The sequence below is a fragment of the Rhinichthys klamathensis genome, unplaced genomic scaffold (assembly GCF_029890125.1).
Source record: "Rhinichthys klamathensis goyatoka isolate OS25496 unplaced genomic scaffold, OSU_Roscu_1.1 h1tg000650l_1, whole genome shotgun sequence".
Taxonomy (NCBI): domain Eukaryota; kingdom Metazoa; phylum Chordata; class Actinopteri; order Cypriniformes; family Leuciscidae; genus Rhinichthys; species Rhinichthys klamathensis.
The window spans coordinates 64,818-79,119 of record NW_026607094.1 but is presented as its reverse complement, the minus strand read 5'-3'; the positions used below and the strand labels follow the sequence as shown (position 1 = coordinate 79,119).

The following is a 14,302-nucleotide window of genomic DNA, read 5'->3' as shown; positions in this document are numbered from 1 at the left end:
CAGTAAGTGCATTGGTTTCATTCATTGTGTCAATCACATTATTAGAGACGGTTCCACCTTGATGTCAGTGTGATCTCTCTCTCCGTCTCTTGTAGATGAAGTGTGTTTGCCAGCTCTTCTCCCGGCTGTATTGGGCTGTGACTGTAAATTCAAGCCATTCGACTGTTCTGACGTCTATAACTCAGGAGAAACAGTGGGATTTACTCCATCTATCCAGCAGGAGACGTTCCTGTCTGTTTTTTTTTTAATGATTCTTCTCTTCATCAATCTTCAATAAGATCCTACAGTGAATGCATTTTTCTTTAAACAGAACTTATTCAGCTATTTGACAGAGCTCTGGTGGTTACGCTAAGAGGACTTAAAAATGACGGCTCTTTATTGACATTAATGGTTCCTTAAAGATCTTTTAACATCCATGGGATTTTTCTATCACACAAAAGTTCTTAATAGTGGAAACGGGTTTTTTAGATAGTTAAAAATAATCTTCACACTAAGAAAAAATGGTTAAGTGGGGGAAATAAAGTGTAGTGTTTTGAATACTTCACAGATTGGTTAACACTAGTGTATCTTATCAACCGATGGTATGTTGGACAGTTTGTCAGTGAAAACAAAAGATTTGAGTCATGAAAAGCTGCTCATCCTTTATATTGCTTTTGCACGTGTTTGTCTTAGATGTTTTCCCATGTTGCTTTGCATAATTCCCAGTCTAACTGATTTTTACTGCAGCTTCCTTTATATTTGTCATTTGAATGTTTAATTGGTGGGTTAACAGGATAATTTATTATGATTATCACCATACTTTCACATTTTGGATTTTTCCAAAATTGCCACAAACAGACTTTGATACTAACGAGGAGCTTGAAAATCAGATATTCTTAAGACTTTGGGCTTCATCCAATCGCCTTGTACTTTATATAATGGGATAAATCGATGAAAGCCGGTAGCATGTTGTTTGGGTTTTTTTACCGATTCTTCGTCCGTCTGAGATTATAAAGCAGCCTGTACAATTGTATGTTCAAAACATGCAAAACTCGTCACCCATATATTCCAAACACTGCAAAATATTCCAACATGCTTCCCTGTAGAAGAGCAACCAAGGTAAGTCACCAAATCAGTGATTAGGAAAATTAAAATGGAATGATGATTCTCATCGCCTGAAGTTATCCTATGATTATATTCAACGTTCAACATTCGAATGAAATTGATCTGAAACGTCATGTTTGTGTGTTTCCATGGTCTTTCACCTAGTCCCCTTCCAATAAAACTGACTCATGTGTGTTTGACCTCTTTAGGTCACAGGCCTGTTTGGGCCTAACTCAGTTAATCTGTGATCTTTGCTTTGTGTGGTTTGAGTTTTTATGGAAAGCTGGTAAATTAGTTATTTAGGGACATTCTTAATGTTCTGTTGGTGAACTCCACGATTTACGGGGTGTATTTAGAAACATGTATCTGTGCATATCGATGGTTTATAAACAGGAACTGGGAATTTCCATGTTTTCAACATTTTGGATGATACAATGTTGGAAGAAAGGTTTTTCCAAAATTGCTTCAAATGGATTTTGACACTGAGGAGGAGATGTTTAAAGGAGAGTTTGTATCGTCTCCAACTGGGAAACACAGACGGTGAGTTGCTGGTTTGCTCTCCAAAGCTTCTCTTGACATTCAGAAGTTTATATTATTTTATTAAAATAGTCTAAGTGAAGAATTATTTCTCTATTTTTTAAAGAAGCAAACATCTCTGCTGTGATCTACTGAGGACATTGAGAAGATGGCAGTAAGTTTATCTGTTTCCTTTTTGTCAGTCACATTCTTTAAGATGGTTTCCACCTTCATTTCAGACTGATATTCACCTCTTCTCTCTCTTGTGCAGATGTTATTGCTGGCGGCTCTTATCCCTGTTTTATTGGGCTGTGAGTGCGATCATGTACACATGCCGGTCGACTGTTCTGATGTCTATAAAGCGGGACACAACGTCAGTGGGATTTACTCCATCTATCCAGCAGGAGACGTTCCTGTCTGGGTTTACTGTCACATGATCTCAGATGGGAAAGATGAAGACAAAGGAGGATGGACGGTACGAATGTGACTGTAGATCATCAAACACACATCAGAACACACCTTATGAATCATATATCCTATATAAACCCATCACAGGTGATTCAGAGGAGAATGGACGGCAGTGTGAATTTCTATCGGCCGTGGAATCAGTACAAGAGAGGATTCGGGAATGTGGAGAGCGAATACTGGCTGGGTAAGATGCGTCGTTTTTGTTATCTTAATATCTGAGTTTCTGAATCCACTGCAGTTTTCAGTCTTTTCTATCACACTGAAGTCTAAGGACAGTAATTTTAAGCTGTTTTGAATATTTTCATGAATAGGTAAGATTTTAAACAGTTTCAACTCAAATCAATATTTAAAGTAGGGATGTCACGATCAGATGAGTCCGAGTCATTTGATTTTGAGTATCTACCGATACCGAGTCCCGATCCGATACTTCTATAATACATAAAAAATAATAAAGAGCGAAAAAACAGATCCAGGATGTTCCTTATTTTTTATTTAATTCACCTTATTTTAACATTCAACAACTCTGTTAACAAACAGAGCACTTCTGTGAGGTAGCTTGAACAATCAAGTAATAAATAACATAAAATCTTCACTTTTGGACTTTAGTGCAACAGTAAATATATAAAAAGTCTAATATAAAAAACAAATAGCACCTCAACTTAAAATACCCGGCAGGCATGTAAACAAAAAAGAAAAAGTGTTTTAAAAGTGTATTAAAAAAATAATGAGAATATATATATACATTAGGGGTGTAACAGTTCACAAAATTCGTGGTTCGATACGATACAGCAAAAAGAAAGAAATGCCAGAGAAATTTCCTATTTATAAGAAGAAAAAATATTTTTAAATAAGTTTGAGTTTTCCTACATCTTGAAAATTTCAGGTTTATAAATGGGGGTCATCTTTGAAGGATGAACAAATAATGTTTTGGGGGTGGCAGTGGCTCAGTGGTTCATGTAGGTTGTCTACAAACCGGAAGGTTGGAGGTTCAATCCCCGGTTCCACCTGACCAAGTGTCGAGGTGTCCATGAGCAAGACACCTAACCCCAGCTGTGTGTGTGTGTGTGTGAGACACCTAACCCCAGCTGCTCCCGACGAGCTGGATGGCGCCTTGCATGGCTGACACCGCCTTCGGTGTATGAATGAGTGAATGAATGGGTGAATGTGAGGCAAATTGTAAAGTGCTTTGGTGGTCATTGGGTCTGTGAAAGCGTTATAAAAATGCAGTCCATTTTACCTTTTTTTTTTTACCATAATCACAAATAACATTTAAATATATATTTATATAATATTTGAGTTTTGAAGTGCAACATTAAATCCATGTTCATTCACGGCACAATGTTTCTCCTGGTTCCCACGTCAGCGCTGTTTGATCTAATAGAGATCTACGGTTAATAACGGAGAAATTTGAATGCTTCTCACTAGATCTCGCAGCGATGTTATTACTTCAAATGTTTTCTTCACTGCATCTCTTCGCTTATCTCGCGCTGCACAGATGTTGCTGGTCCGAACTGATAAATGGCCCGTTAAGCACAATATAATGAGTAGCGCAGTTTCGTTCCGCTTTCATTACGTTTGCCATTTGATGTTGCGTAACGTTGTGGTGATCGCGCCAGCGCGGATTTTGTCTGCAGGAAAAATGGTCCTAGGAATCGTTCGGTTTGTATGTGTACCGAAGCGGAAGCCTCGAACCGAAACGGTTCAATAATTACGAATACATGTGCCGTTACACCCCTAATTCACATTTATCCGAGTCCTGATCGGGAGGTAACGTCCGATTCCGATCGAGTCTGAAACCACGTGATCGGGCCCGATTTCCGATCGCGTGATCGGATCAGGACATCCCTAATTTAATGTCAACATTTACTGTATGTGGTGATAAGGCGTGTGATCAGTGGTAGGACTCTTAATGTCCGCCTAGTTTGGACTTGTTCTTCTGTCTTGGCTCAACGCTGCTTGCTAGAAACTGTTTTTCTTTGCGGAAGCTTTACAAGTGGGGTAATATTTCATATCCAATGATTTACTTGTGTGGTAACTAGGCATATAATAAACGCACACTCAGCCAGTTGTTATCTCAAAATAAGCCCCTTCAGGAAGATTAAAGACCTCTACACTTCAGGTCGTGTCCTAATCAAGATGTCAGGGTTTATTTTGTGATAAATACTGGCTGATTGTACATATCCCATACTTGATGTTCATGTCCGTGTGTGTGTGTGTGTGTGAACAGGGCTGGAGAACATGTACCAGCTGACGCGTAACAGAAAGTACATGCTGAGAGTGGATCTGGAGGACTTTGAAGGAAGGAAGGGTTTTGCTCTGTACTCGTCCTTCTCTGTGGATTGTGAATGTGTCGGATATCAGCTGCATGTGTCAGGGTTCACTGATGGAGGAGCAGGTAGGACACTTTCATTCATTCTCATGAAAACTCATTCTAGTTGAGTTATTGTTCTTAATGATGCTTTAACTCTCTACAGGCGACTCTTTATCTGGCCATAATGGATACAAGTTCTCCACCTTTGACAAAGACCAAGACACTTATGAGAAGAACTGTGCCAAACAGTATCTCGGGGCATTTTGGTACACAGCCTGTCACACTACAAACCCCAACGGTGTGTATTTATGGGGAGAAGACGACACCCATTTCGCCATTGGTGTTGTTTGGTCAACCTGGAAGAATTACGCTGTCAGTATGAAATCCATCAGCATGAAGATCAAACGTGTGTCTTAGAGACATTACAGTGCTCCTGAAGGGGAAACATTGGACTTTTTATCTTTTTTATGACATTTTAAGATGTTCTTTTCTCTTTCCTTTGTGTAACTGAGCAATATTTTGAAATATATGTTGGCTGTTGGTGTTGCACATTTTATTTTGGTCAATTCTAATGTTTTGATTTTACTATAGTGTTACTAATATTAGGCCTTTCTTCAAAAACGTTCAGTAAACTTATACAATGCATGCCCTTTTCTTTAAATAGATCTCAAAACTAGACATATTTGACAGACCTGTGGGTTGAGTGTGGCTAAAAGGCCAGGGTTTTAGTCTGAAGTAGTGTTCGGATAACTCACAGATTGGATAACATTTACCTTTTCAACAGATGGTTTGTTGAAAACAGTTTGTCTGTGCCAAAGAAAAGTCAGGTAGTTAGAAGATATATAGAGAGCGGTGCAAACTTTCCTGAAGGTTTGTGCGGGTGAACCCTTTTAAATGACCCAAACATCTTAATTTTGGCCAGATTTAGTTTAAGATTACATCATGCATATTCATTTAGTTGGGTAATAATGTTTGAGGCCAGTGCAGAAGTTATGAACTGAACAGCCAATGAACAGAAGTCTAATATAACAGTCTTGACACTCCTGGCGGGTTGGAGATACTCTTAACATCAAGACTGCTGTTTTTTGTCTCGAACACAGTGATGACCCAAGATGAATGATCTTGTCCTCAAAACTCTTCTGGATGCTCATGTTATAGGAAACTTTTGCTCTGCTGCTGCTTCCCATACAACGACGTAACTCGCTGCTTCACTACTATAGTACGATGCATCGTTGAAGAAGTCAACTAGCTTGTCACGACTGTTTCCCAAAACCATATTGCCGCAAAGTGGTCGTTCAACCATGTTGGTCTATGATGTCACGCACATGGTGGAGTAATTAACTTCTGTTTGAGATTGAGTTAATGCTAGATGTTTTGCTATAAATTACGGACATGGCATCAGAGGACTAATGTTTCTCAGTTATTTTGCTTTGTTTCCAGATTCAATAAGGCTCGTTCTTGCGCACTAGAGCTCGTTCGCAAACGCGCACTCTTCAAAACGATGCTTTCAATCTCTTGACAAACTAAAAGACGTAAATGACATTTGTATGTATTCTACATAAAACATATAGATTGTACTGAATGTCAGCTTGCTTATTTTGCTCAAGATAAGGATTTAGTAAGTCCGCGTCATGCAAACACGAAACTGCTCCAAACACACATCTTTGCGATGTTCTGTGTGAATTAAAGTGATTTGATATATCATGTTTGTTGTCATTTGAGTTTTTCAGTGGTCTTATTTTTACAGCAGTAAAATGAATGATCATACACATCTTTGAAATCAGACAAGTACTCTGCTTCATATAGGATCAGGGAATCGCCGTACCGTAACATTTTGGATGTTTCCTAAATGTGAAAACAGCTGCCGGAGGGTTTTTCCAAGATTGCCACAAACGGACTTTGACACTAACATACAGAGGAGGAGCTCAAAAATCAGATATTTAAGGACTGTTTGCGCCATCAAAGACTGAAGAACACAAACGGTGAGTTACTGTTTAATTCTCCAACATTTAACATAGACAGGCAGGGCATTCAGAAGTTCTTACAATTTTTTACACATTTTTAGATATTTGCTGTGAAACTGCTGAGGAGAGATTGAGTAGATGGCAGTAAGTTCTTTAGTTTCATTGCGCCAATCACATTTTTAGAGACGGTTCCACCTTGATGTCGGTGTGATGTTCATCTCTTTCTTTCTGTCTCCTGTAGATGAAGGTGTTTTGGGCGTTTCTTCTCCTGGCTGTATTGAGCTGTGACTGTAAATTCATGCCATTCGACTGTTCTGACATCTACAACTCAGGAGAAACAGTCAGTGGGATTTACACCATCTATCCAGCAGGAGACGTTCCTGTCTGGGTTTACTGTCACATGACCTCAGATGGGAAAGATGAAGACAACGGAGGATGGACGGTACGAATGTGACTTTAGATCATCAAACACACATCAGAACACACATTATGAATCATATATTCTATATAAACCCATCACAGGTGATTCAGAGGAGAATGGACGGCAGTGTGAATTTCTATCGGCCGTGGAATCAGTACAAGAGAGGATTCGGGAATGTGGAGAGCGAATACTGGCTGGGTAAGATGCGTCGTTTTTGTTATTTTAATATCTCAGTTTCTGAATCCACTGCAGTTTTCAGTCTTTTCTATCACACTGTGAAGTCTAAGGACAGTAATTTTAAGCTGTTTTGAACATTTTCATGAATAGGTAAGATTTTAAAACAGTTTCAACTCAAATCAATATTTAATGTCAACATTTACGGTGTGTGGTGATAAGGCGTGTAATCAGTGGTAGGACTCTTAATGTCCGCCTAGTTTGGACTTGTTCATCTGTCTTGGCTCAAAGCTGATTGCTAGAAACAGTTTTTCTTTGCTGAAGCTTTACAAGTGGGGTAATATTTCATATCCAATGATTTACTTGTGTGGTAACTAGGCATATAATAAACGCACACTCAGCCAGTTGTTATCTCAAAATAAGCCCCTTCAGGAAGATTAAAGACCTCTACACTTCAGGTCGTGTCCAAATACCGGCTGATTGTACATATCCCATACTTGATGTTCATGTCCATTTGTGTGTGTGTGTGTGTGTGTGTGTGTGTACAGGGCTGGAGAACATGTATCAGCTGACACGTAACAGAAAGTACATGCTGAGAGTGGATCTGGAGGACTTTGAAGGAAGGAAGGGTTTTGCTCTGTACTCGTCCTTCTCTGTGGATCCTGAATCTGACGGGTATAGACTGCATGTTTCAGGGTTCAAGGATGGAGGAGCTGGTCGGACACTTTCATTCATCCTCATGAATATTAATTTGTGACATTCCAGTTGAAAGAAATATTATGACAAGGGAAGTCGGCAACTAAAACCTCTTTCTGAACGAGATGTAGAGTTGCGGAGCCTACTGGATGGAGAAAGAAAGCTACAGTCCTAAAAGGGGTAAACCCAAGATATCATATCTTGTTCAAACAGTAGATGGGCAGACCTTACGGAGAAATCGACAGAGTTTGCTTAAGACTGCAGAGAATGTCATTTGGTTGAACAACCTTGGAGCTGGTGTCCCCAGAAATGCAGTCTTGTGAAATGCCCTCTGTGGATCGGCAACGTCTTGAAATGTTCTCTTCGGATATGCTTTACTCTGAACTTGATTCATCTGTGCCAAAGACGGACATTCCTGTCTTACGGAGATCTAATCGAGTTTGAAAAGCACCTGTTCGAATGGACTTATAGTTTGTAAAAAAAAAAAAAAAAAAAAGATTGATAAATCGAGTGTTATATAGTAAAGTGTTGGTAATTATGTGAAAATTCTATGTAATATTGTAAAAAAAAAAAAAAAAAAAGGAAAAGAGGTGTAATGAGTACAGCTGTTATATGAAGAGTACTGATTGACTCCAGCAGATGGCAGTAATGTGTTGTATAAGACGAAGTGCATTTGCAAAGGAGAGAAGTTGTAATGGAGATTTGATGTGTGTGCTACGTGGAATAAAGACGCCAGTACCAGTCATTTCTCTTATCTTTATTTGTTGTCTCATGAACAATACAAAAGTGACCCCAAATAAAAATGAAAATAATTGACGAGAGTACACAAAACAACAGCCATATATCCCAAGTTACCATATATACCATGATTTACCAAGTTTCACAATTAAAGGAGAACTCCGGCGCAAAATGAACCTTTGGTCTAATAAAACATTGGTACCTAGTCAACCGTTCTCTGAGATTTGTTTTCATGATAATCGAATGTAAAGAGTTTTATCTCTAAAAACTGTTTAGCGTATAACGCTAGTAATGGGGGCATATGATAAGTAAAAAGAAATCGCTAGTTAATACCACTAACAAGGCTCAAAATAGCCCCACACGAACACAGTGACATAATGAGGGTCCCTACATGCAAAACGAAGCATTGAGAACTGTGTAAGTGTACAGACCGTTTAATAAGAAGATAAAGATAAAGACAGTCCACTTCGTGTATACAGACAGGAGCCATCTTTGGTAAACAGTCTCGACTAATCAAACCACGAACGACGTGCTAAGTGAGCTGAACTGTATGAATGGCGTTCGTGGTTTGATTAGTCGAGACTGTTTACCAAAGATGGCTCCTGTCTGTATACACGAAGTGGACTGTCTTTATCTTTATCTTCTTATTAAACGGTCTGTACACTTACACAGTTCTCAATGCTTCGTTTTGCATGTAGGGACCCTCATTATGTCACTGTGTTCGTGTGGGGCTATTTTGAGCCTTGTTAGTGGTATAAACTAGCGATTTCTTTTTACTTATTAAATGCCCCCATTACTAGTGTTATACGCTAAACAGTTTTTAGAGATAAAACTCTTTACATTCGATTATCATGAAAACAAATCTCAGAGAACGGTTGACTAGGTACCAATGTTTTATTAGACCAAAGGTTCATTTTGCGCCGGAGTTCTCCTTTAAGAGGAAAGGAAATCCAAAACCTTAATTTGATTGTTTAGTTGTTTGTTTCTGGGAAACTGTAATGTTTCTTCAAATGTCTAAGACACACATTTGATCTTCATGCTGATGGATTTCATACTGACAGCGTAATTCTTCCAGGTTGACCAAACAACACCAATGGCGTAATGGGTGGGATCTTCCCCCCATAAATACACACCGTTGGGGTTTGTATAGTGACAGGCTGCATACCAAAATGCCCCGAGATACAGTTTGGCACAGTTATTCTCATAGGGGTCTTGGTCTTTGTCAAAGGTGGTGAACTTCTGTTCATTTTGGACAGATAAAGAGTCGCCTGCAGAGAGTTAAAGCATCATTGATGATATCAGGTGCACATTTACTCAACTGAGTGTGATTTTTTTTTTATGTGAATGAAAGTGTCCTACCTGCTCCTCCATCCTTGAACCCTGAAACATGCAGTTTATACCCGTCAGATTCACAATCCACAGAGAAGGACGAGTACTGAGCAAAACCCTTCCTTCCTTCAAAGTCCTCCAGATCCACTCTCAGCATGTACTTCTTCTTACGCGTCAGCTGGTACATGTTCTCCAGCCCTGTTCACACACACACACACACACACATGAAGAACATGTTCAACCAAACACATGATCATCCACACAAACGGACACACGCTGTGAGATCTTACCCAGCCAGTATTCGCTCTCCACATTCCCGAATCCTCTCTTGTACTGATTCCACGGCCGATAGAAATTCACACTGCCGTCCATTCTCCTCTGAAACACCTGTGATGGGTTTATATAGGATATATGATTCATAATGTGTGTTCTGATGTGTGTTTGCTGATCTAAAGTCACATTCGTACCGTCCATCCTCCGTTGTCTTCATCTTTCCCATCTGAGATCATGTGACAGTAAACCCAGACAGGAATGTCACCTGCAGGATAGATGGAGTAAATCCCACTGAGCTTTTGTCCTGCTTTATAAAGGTCAGAACAGTCGACCGGCATGTCTCCATCCTGACTGCACCCGCTCACCAGAACAACAAAGAGAAGAACCGCCAAAAACACCAACTACACGAGACAGAGAGAGAAAGAGATGAACATCACACTGAAAACCCTCTCTAGAAATGAAGAGTTGTTGATGAACTTACTGCCATCTTCAGTCTCTCCTCAGTAGATCACAGCAGAGATCTGATTTATCTAGACAAAAATCACAGAAACATTTACATTTTTTCAATCTAAATGTCTGAATGTTCTGTTCAGTAAATGAAGAATAAAACAGTAACTCAGTGTTTGTGTCGTTCAGTCCAACACAAACACTCTTTATATATCTGTCAGATTCTCAGACTCCTCCTCTGTTACAGTAGAAATTTACATTACAATGGATGCAAATAAAAAAAGACATCTGTCATCCTTGATACAAACTGTACATGTATGTAGTGAGACAAAATTGTATTTTATCTATTCAGTAAATCTGATTGAACTGGGTAATTTAGTTTATACCTACAGTTTGTACTTTGGATTAATTCCATCATTTGGGGTGTAAACGTGGTATCTCTCATAATGTGCCTTAGATTTCATGACTGTTCCCTGTGTTGTTTGCTGTGCTTGCAGTGCCTTGCCCCAAATTATTTTTCTTCTCGTTAGTGGTGCTTGCCAAAGGGAAGGGTTCACTATTGTTCTTTAAGAAAAACTCCCATTGATGGAATGTTCAGATTTTCAAACTCCCCAACTGTCAAAAATTCTAATCTAAACTCCCTGAAGACTTAGGCCCTGTCCCATTTCTCCCCCCTTAAAACTTCCACTTGGTTTTGAGTGCCCTCGAAAGTAAAGTCCCCTCAACGAGGGAAGTGGAGTTGAAGATCTTTCCCTATGAAATGGGACACCACTATATGCAAATTAGCGCGGCAATCCTCAATACGTCACGCGCAGCGTCAAAGTGTCTACTACTTCTACTACTATTTTCATTCATAAAATTGCCGGTTCCAGTTGTTGTGTTGCCTGTTGTGTGGGCTGTTTTCGTTTATCTACATCTGATGAATCAACAGAGAAGACATGTGGAATATAGAAGACGCATTTCCGGTAATTTTGCCATATATTTGTTTGTGTCTGATCGTTTAGAAGCGCACACAAAACCCAAAGTTTGCTTGTCTAACGTTAGTTGCAATCCGTTTCCGAACGCGCGCGCGCCGCCATGGGAACCGGGGCAACGTCTCTTGCGCGGATCATTGTGCTTTTAGTAGCTGTTTTTACCACCAACGTCCCGCAATTTAGAAACCGCAGACACTGCACTTTACAACAATCACCGATTGTGCTTAGTGCTGATTCTGACGTTAGGTTTGGGTTTAGAGAGAAATGACAGCGCGCTGTGAAGGGAAGATGATGCGCTAGACGAACGTGGCTAGTTTTGAATAATTTTACCTCACATATCTTCTTTTTATAATCCTTGGAAGCCAAAATCGAAAATAAAATTAGATTAACTAACTTACCCAGATCAGATGTATATTTGATTTGCTTTTGAAGCACTCGGCAGATATCATATGAACATCGTCAGATAGCTTCGTGAAATATTTTCTAACATTAGTGTTGAAAACTCAACAGTCCATTGGATGTGCATCAAACTAACATATTCCAACATATTTCGACATTTTAACATGCGTATTTGCGAAAATATACTTAAAATAAAATTGTTCCTTTCCAGCGGTGTCCGCCATCTTAGTTGAAAAATTTGACCGGCTCGCTGAGTTCGCAAGGTATCCTGGGTAATTTCATCTTCCACTTCGTTTTAAGCCTGCATCGGACCGCACTATGTTTTGAGGGTTGATTTTAAGGGGAGAATAGCACTCCCCTTGCTCTTTGGAGTATTGGGACACCCTACCCCTACACGAGAACGCGCAAAAACAAGGGTTAGGGCAGAAATCTAGGGTAAGGGGAGGTATTGGGACGCAGCCCTAGACTCAATCAAACTGCCATTCTATATACTATATGAGCCATTGAGACTCATTTAAACTAATAAACTCATCTATCTATCTACTTTAAACTTCAAACTAAATTAAACTAGTGTTGTCAAAAGACCCGGTACTTCGGTACCAAGTTGGTACTAAAAAAATGAAACTGTAATGGTACAAGCTTTTCTAAAGTAACGGTAGTACCGAAGGTTCTTGATGCGCTGTCCGAAAGGTGCAGGGTTGCGTCCTCTTTATAAAAATACTGAGACATGGCGACCGGCAGCGCTGCTAATGCAGTGGCTCTGAATCCACTTGTTGACAAAGGAGGAAAGAGCCACATATGGAAATATTTTGTATTAGGCTAATGTCATGTTGCTGTGGTATTATGGAATAATAGTGTAAAAGAATGCTTTTATTTTGAAAAGAAAAGGGCTGTTCCGGTTCTTGCCCGGATGTTAATGTGCTGGTGGCTAAATAAAGACAAGCTCCAAATACGTCGTTGTACGAACCTCTTTTGTTTCTTTACAAATAACGTGACATGGTGTCAAAAGTGGGCGACTTGTGAGCGGAGAAGGGAAAAGGAAAGGAAAACTAAGCGATCGTTTTGGCGAGAAATAGGAGACGAGCCAGCAGATATGTCGCAATCTACACCAACTGCTACGTTCACAATACAACCTCCAGAGCCATTTGATTTTACCAAGCCTCAAGAATGGTTTAGGAGATTTGACCGCTTTCAGCTCGCAAGCAATTTAAACGCAACATCGGAAGAAAACCAGGTAAACACGTTAGTGTATTGTATGGGCAATGAAGCCGAAGATGTGCTTAACATCCGGGCAAGAACCGGAGCAGCCCTTTTCTTTTCAAAATAAAAGCATTTTTTTACACTATTATTCCATAATACCACATCTCCCTTTCTTTGAGAACAAAGGGTAGACTACCTTTGTCTCTGCAGGTCTTAAGGGGTTTATTCTGCCCTTTTGCTGGAAGACCTGTCCCTGATCTGTCCCTTTTTTTTTACAAACAACTAATCAATAAATCACCAATCAAGTCTCTGCGGCTTTCTAACCTCTCTCCCACACCTGGTCCGCACAATCTCTGTGGTGGGGCCCTCTCTACTGGGAGATATTGTCAATGGTAGAGCTGGTTCTGGTGATGTTGGCTCTGGTGCATCTGGTTCTTCCTTTAGTGGCTCATCAAAGTCGACCACCCCACTGTTGGTCTGCAGTGGCACCAAGTGATGCCGGTTCCTCCTCAGTGTGCCCTGAGGCACCTGGACGATATAAGAGCGAGGGGTGTTGTGTGTAGATATCACTGTGCCCTGGACTCGTGCATCAGTGATCCACTCATCCTCTCCAGGTACGAGCGGCTCCAGGTTTTTCGCGCCGTGTCTCTTGTTGAAGTATTTTGCGTCTTTCCCCCTCTTATCCCTTTCTTTAGCCTCCAGCGCGTTGTAGTCAGGCAAAACTGGAGTCAGCAGGGTTGGAAGGGCAGGAACTGTAGTGTGGAGGCAGCGCCCCATCAACAGCTCCGCTGGACTATAGCCATTCTGTAGAGGGGTTGCTCTGTAAGCCAGCGATGCTAGATACGGGTCTGATGCCTTTGTTAGTAGGTTTTTTACGGTTTGTACCGCGCGTTCCGCCTCCCCATTGCTCTGGGAAAACTTGGGGCTACTTGTGATGTGCACAAAGCCATACTCTGCTGCAAAGGCTTTAAAATGGCTACCAGAGAACTGGGGCCCATTGTCACTTTAAAGAACTTCACAAATTCCATGACGAGAAAACATGGATTTCAGGTGCACCACCACATTTGTGGACCTTGTGGGTGACAGCAGCGCAATTTCCACATACCTTGAGAAGTAATCTACTAGTAGGTACATTTCAGTACCATGTCATTCAGCTGGCTGCTGAGCCCTGGCCACCATACCGTCTGTTTGGCCCGGCCCCTGCACTTTGACACCCCCAGGTGTAGCACATCACCTTGTAAGGTGAATGAGATGACGAGCCTTGTGCCCCGCAGCAGCAGTCCCTCATGCACAGTCAGCACTGTTCTCT

General features: G+C 40.5%; 3 protein-coding genes across 3 annotated transcripts; 2 read left to right on the top strand and 1 right to left on the bottom strand.

The window, feature by feature from the left end:
- The first annotated feature begins 1,753 nt into the window (after positions 1 to 1,753).
- LOC130076431 (microfibril-associated glycoprotein 4-like) lies at positions 1,754 to 5,021 on the top strand. Its single transcript, XM_056241509.1, has 5 exons — positions 1,754 to 1,774; positions 1,871 to 2,074; positions 2,155 to 2,251; positions 4,295 to 4,462; positions 4,542 to 5,021. Exons 1-5 carry the CDS (start codon positions 1,769 to 1,771, stop codon positions 4,793 to 4,795), a joined length of 729 nt encoding a protein of 242 aa, XP_056097484.1. The 5' UTR covers positions 1,754 to 1,768; the 3' UTR covers positions 4,796 to 5,021.
- Positions 5,022 to 6,443: 1,422 nt separating this feature from the next.
- LOC130076427 (microfibril-associated glycoprotein 4-like) lies at positions 6,444 to 7,700 on the top strand. Its single transcript, XM_056241506.1, has 4 exons — positions 6,444 to 6,486; positions 6,584 to 6,784; positions 6,865 to 6,961; positions 7,486 to 7,700. Exons 1-4 carry the CDS (start codon positions 6,481 to 6,483, stop codon positions 7,692 to 7,694), a joined length of 513 nt encoding a protein of 170 aa, XP_056097481.1. The 5' UTR covers positions 6,444 to 6,480; the 3' UTR covers positions 7,695 to 7,700.
- Positions 7,701 to 9,313: 1,613 nt separating this feature from the next.
- Positions 9,314 to 10,501, bottom strand: LOC130076430 (microfibril-associated glycoprotein 4-like). The gene is made up of 4 exons (XM_056241508.1): positions 10,168 to 10,501; positions 9,991 to 10,087; positions 9,731 to 9,898; positions 9,314 to 9,639 (listed from the first exon to the last, which is right to left on the bottom strand). The coding sequence occupies exons 1-4, from the start codon at positions 10,309 to 10,311 to the stop codon at positions 9,386 to 9,388; spliced, it is 663 nt and encodes a 220-aa protein (XP_056097483.1). The 5' UTR covers positions 10,312 to 10,501; the 3' UTR covers positions 9,314 to 9,385.
- Positions 10,502 to 14,302: the final 3,801 nt, after the last annotated feature.

What these genes read in the sequence shown, in the direction of transcription:
- LOC130076430 (XM_056241508.1), bottom strand. Translation starts at nt 10,311, where the DNA reads ATGCCGGTCGACTGTTCTGACCTTTATAAAGCAGGACAAAAGCTCAGT. An exon ending in AAGACAACGGAGGATGGACG is followed by an intron (nt 10,088 to 10,167) that starts GTACGAATGTGA and finishes AACCCATCACAG; the next exon opens with GTGTTTCAGAGGAGAATGGA. An exon ending in GGAGAGCGAATACTGGCTGG is followed by an intron (nt 9,899 to 9,990) that starts GTAAGATCTCAC and finishes GTGTGTGAACAG; the next exon opens with GGCTGGAGAACATGTACCAG.
- LOC130076431 (XM_056241509.1), top strand. An exon ending in GGAGAGCGAATACTGGCTGG is followed by an intron (nt 2,252 to 4,294) that starts GTAAGATGCGTC and finishes GTGTGTGAACAG; the next exon opens with GGCTGGAGAACATGTACCAG. An exon ending in GTTCACTGATGGAGGAGCAG is followed by an intron (nt 4,463 to 4,541) that starts GTAGGACACTTT and finishes AACTCTCTACAG; the next exon opens with GCGACTCTTTATCTGGCCAT.
- LOC130076427 (XM_056241506.1), top strand. An exon ending in AAGACAACGGAGGATGGACG is followed by an intron (nt 6,785 to 6,864) that starts GTACGAATGTGA and finishes AACCCATCACAG; the next exon opens with GTGATTCAGAGGAGAATGGA. An exon ending in GGAGAGCGAATACTGGCTGG is followed by an intron (nt 6,962 to 7,485) that starts GTAAGATGCGTC and finishes GTGTGTGTACAG; the next exon opens with GGCTGGAGAACATGTATCAG.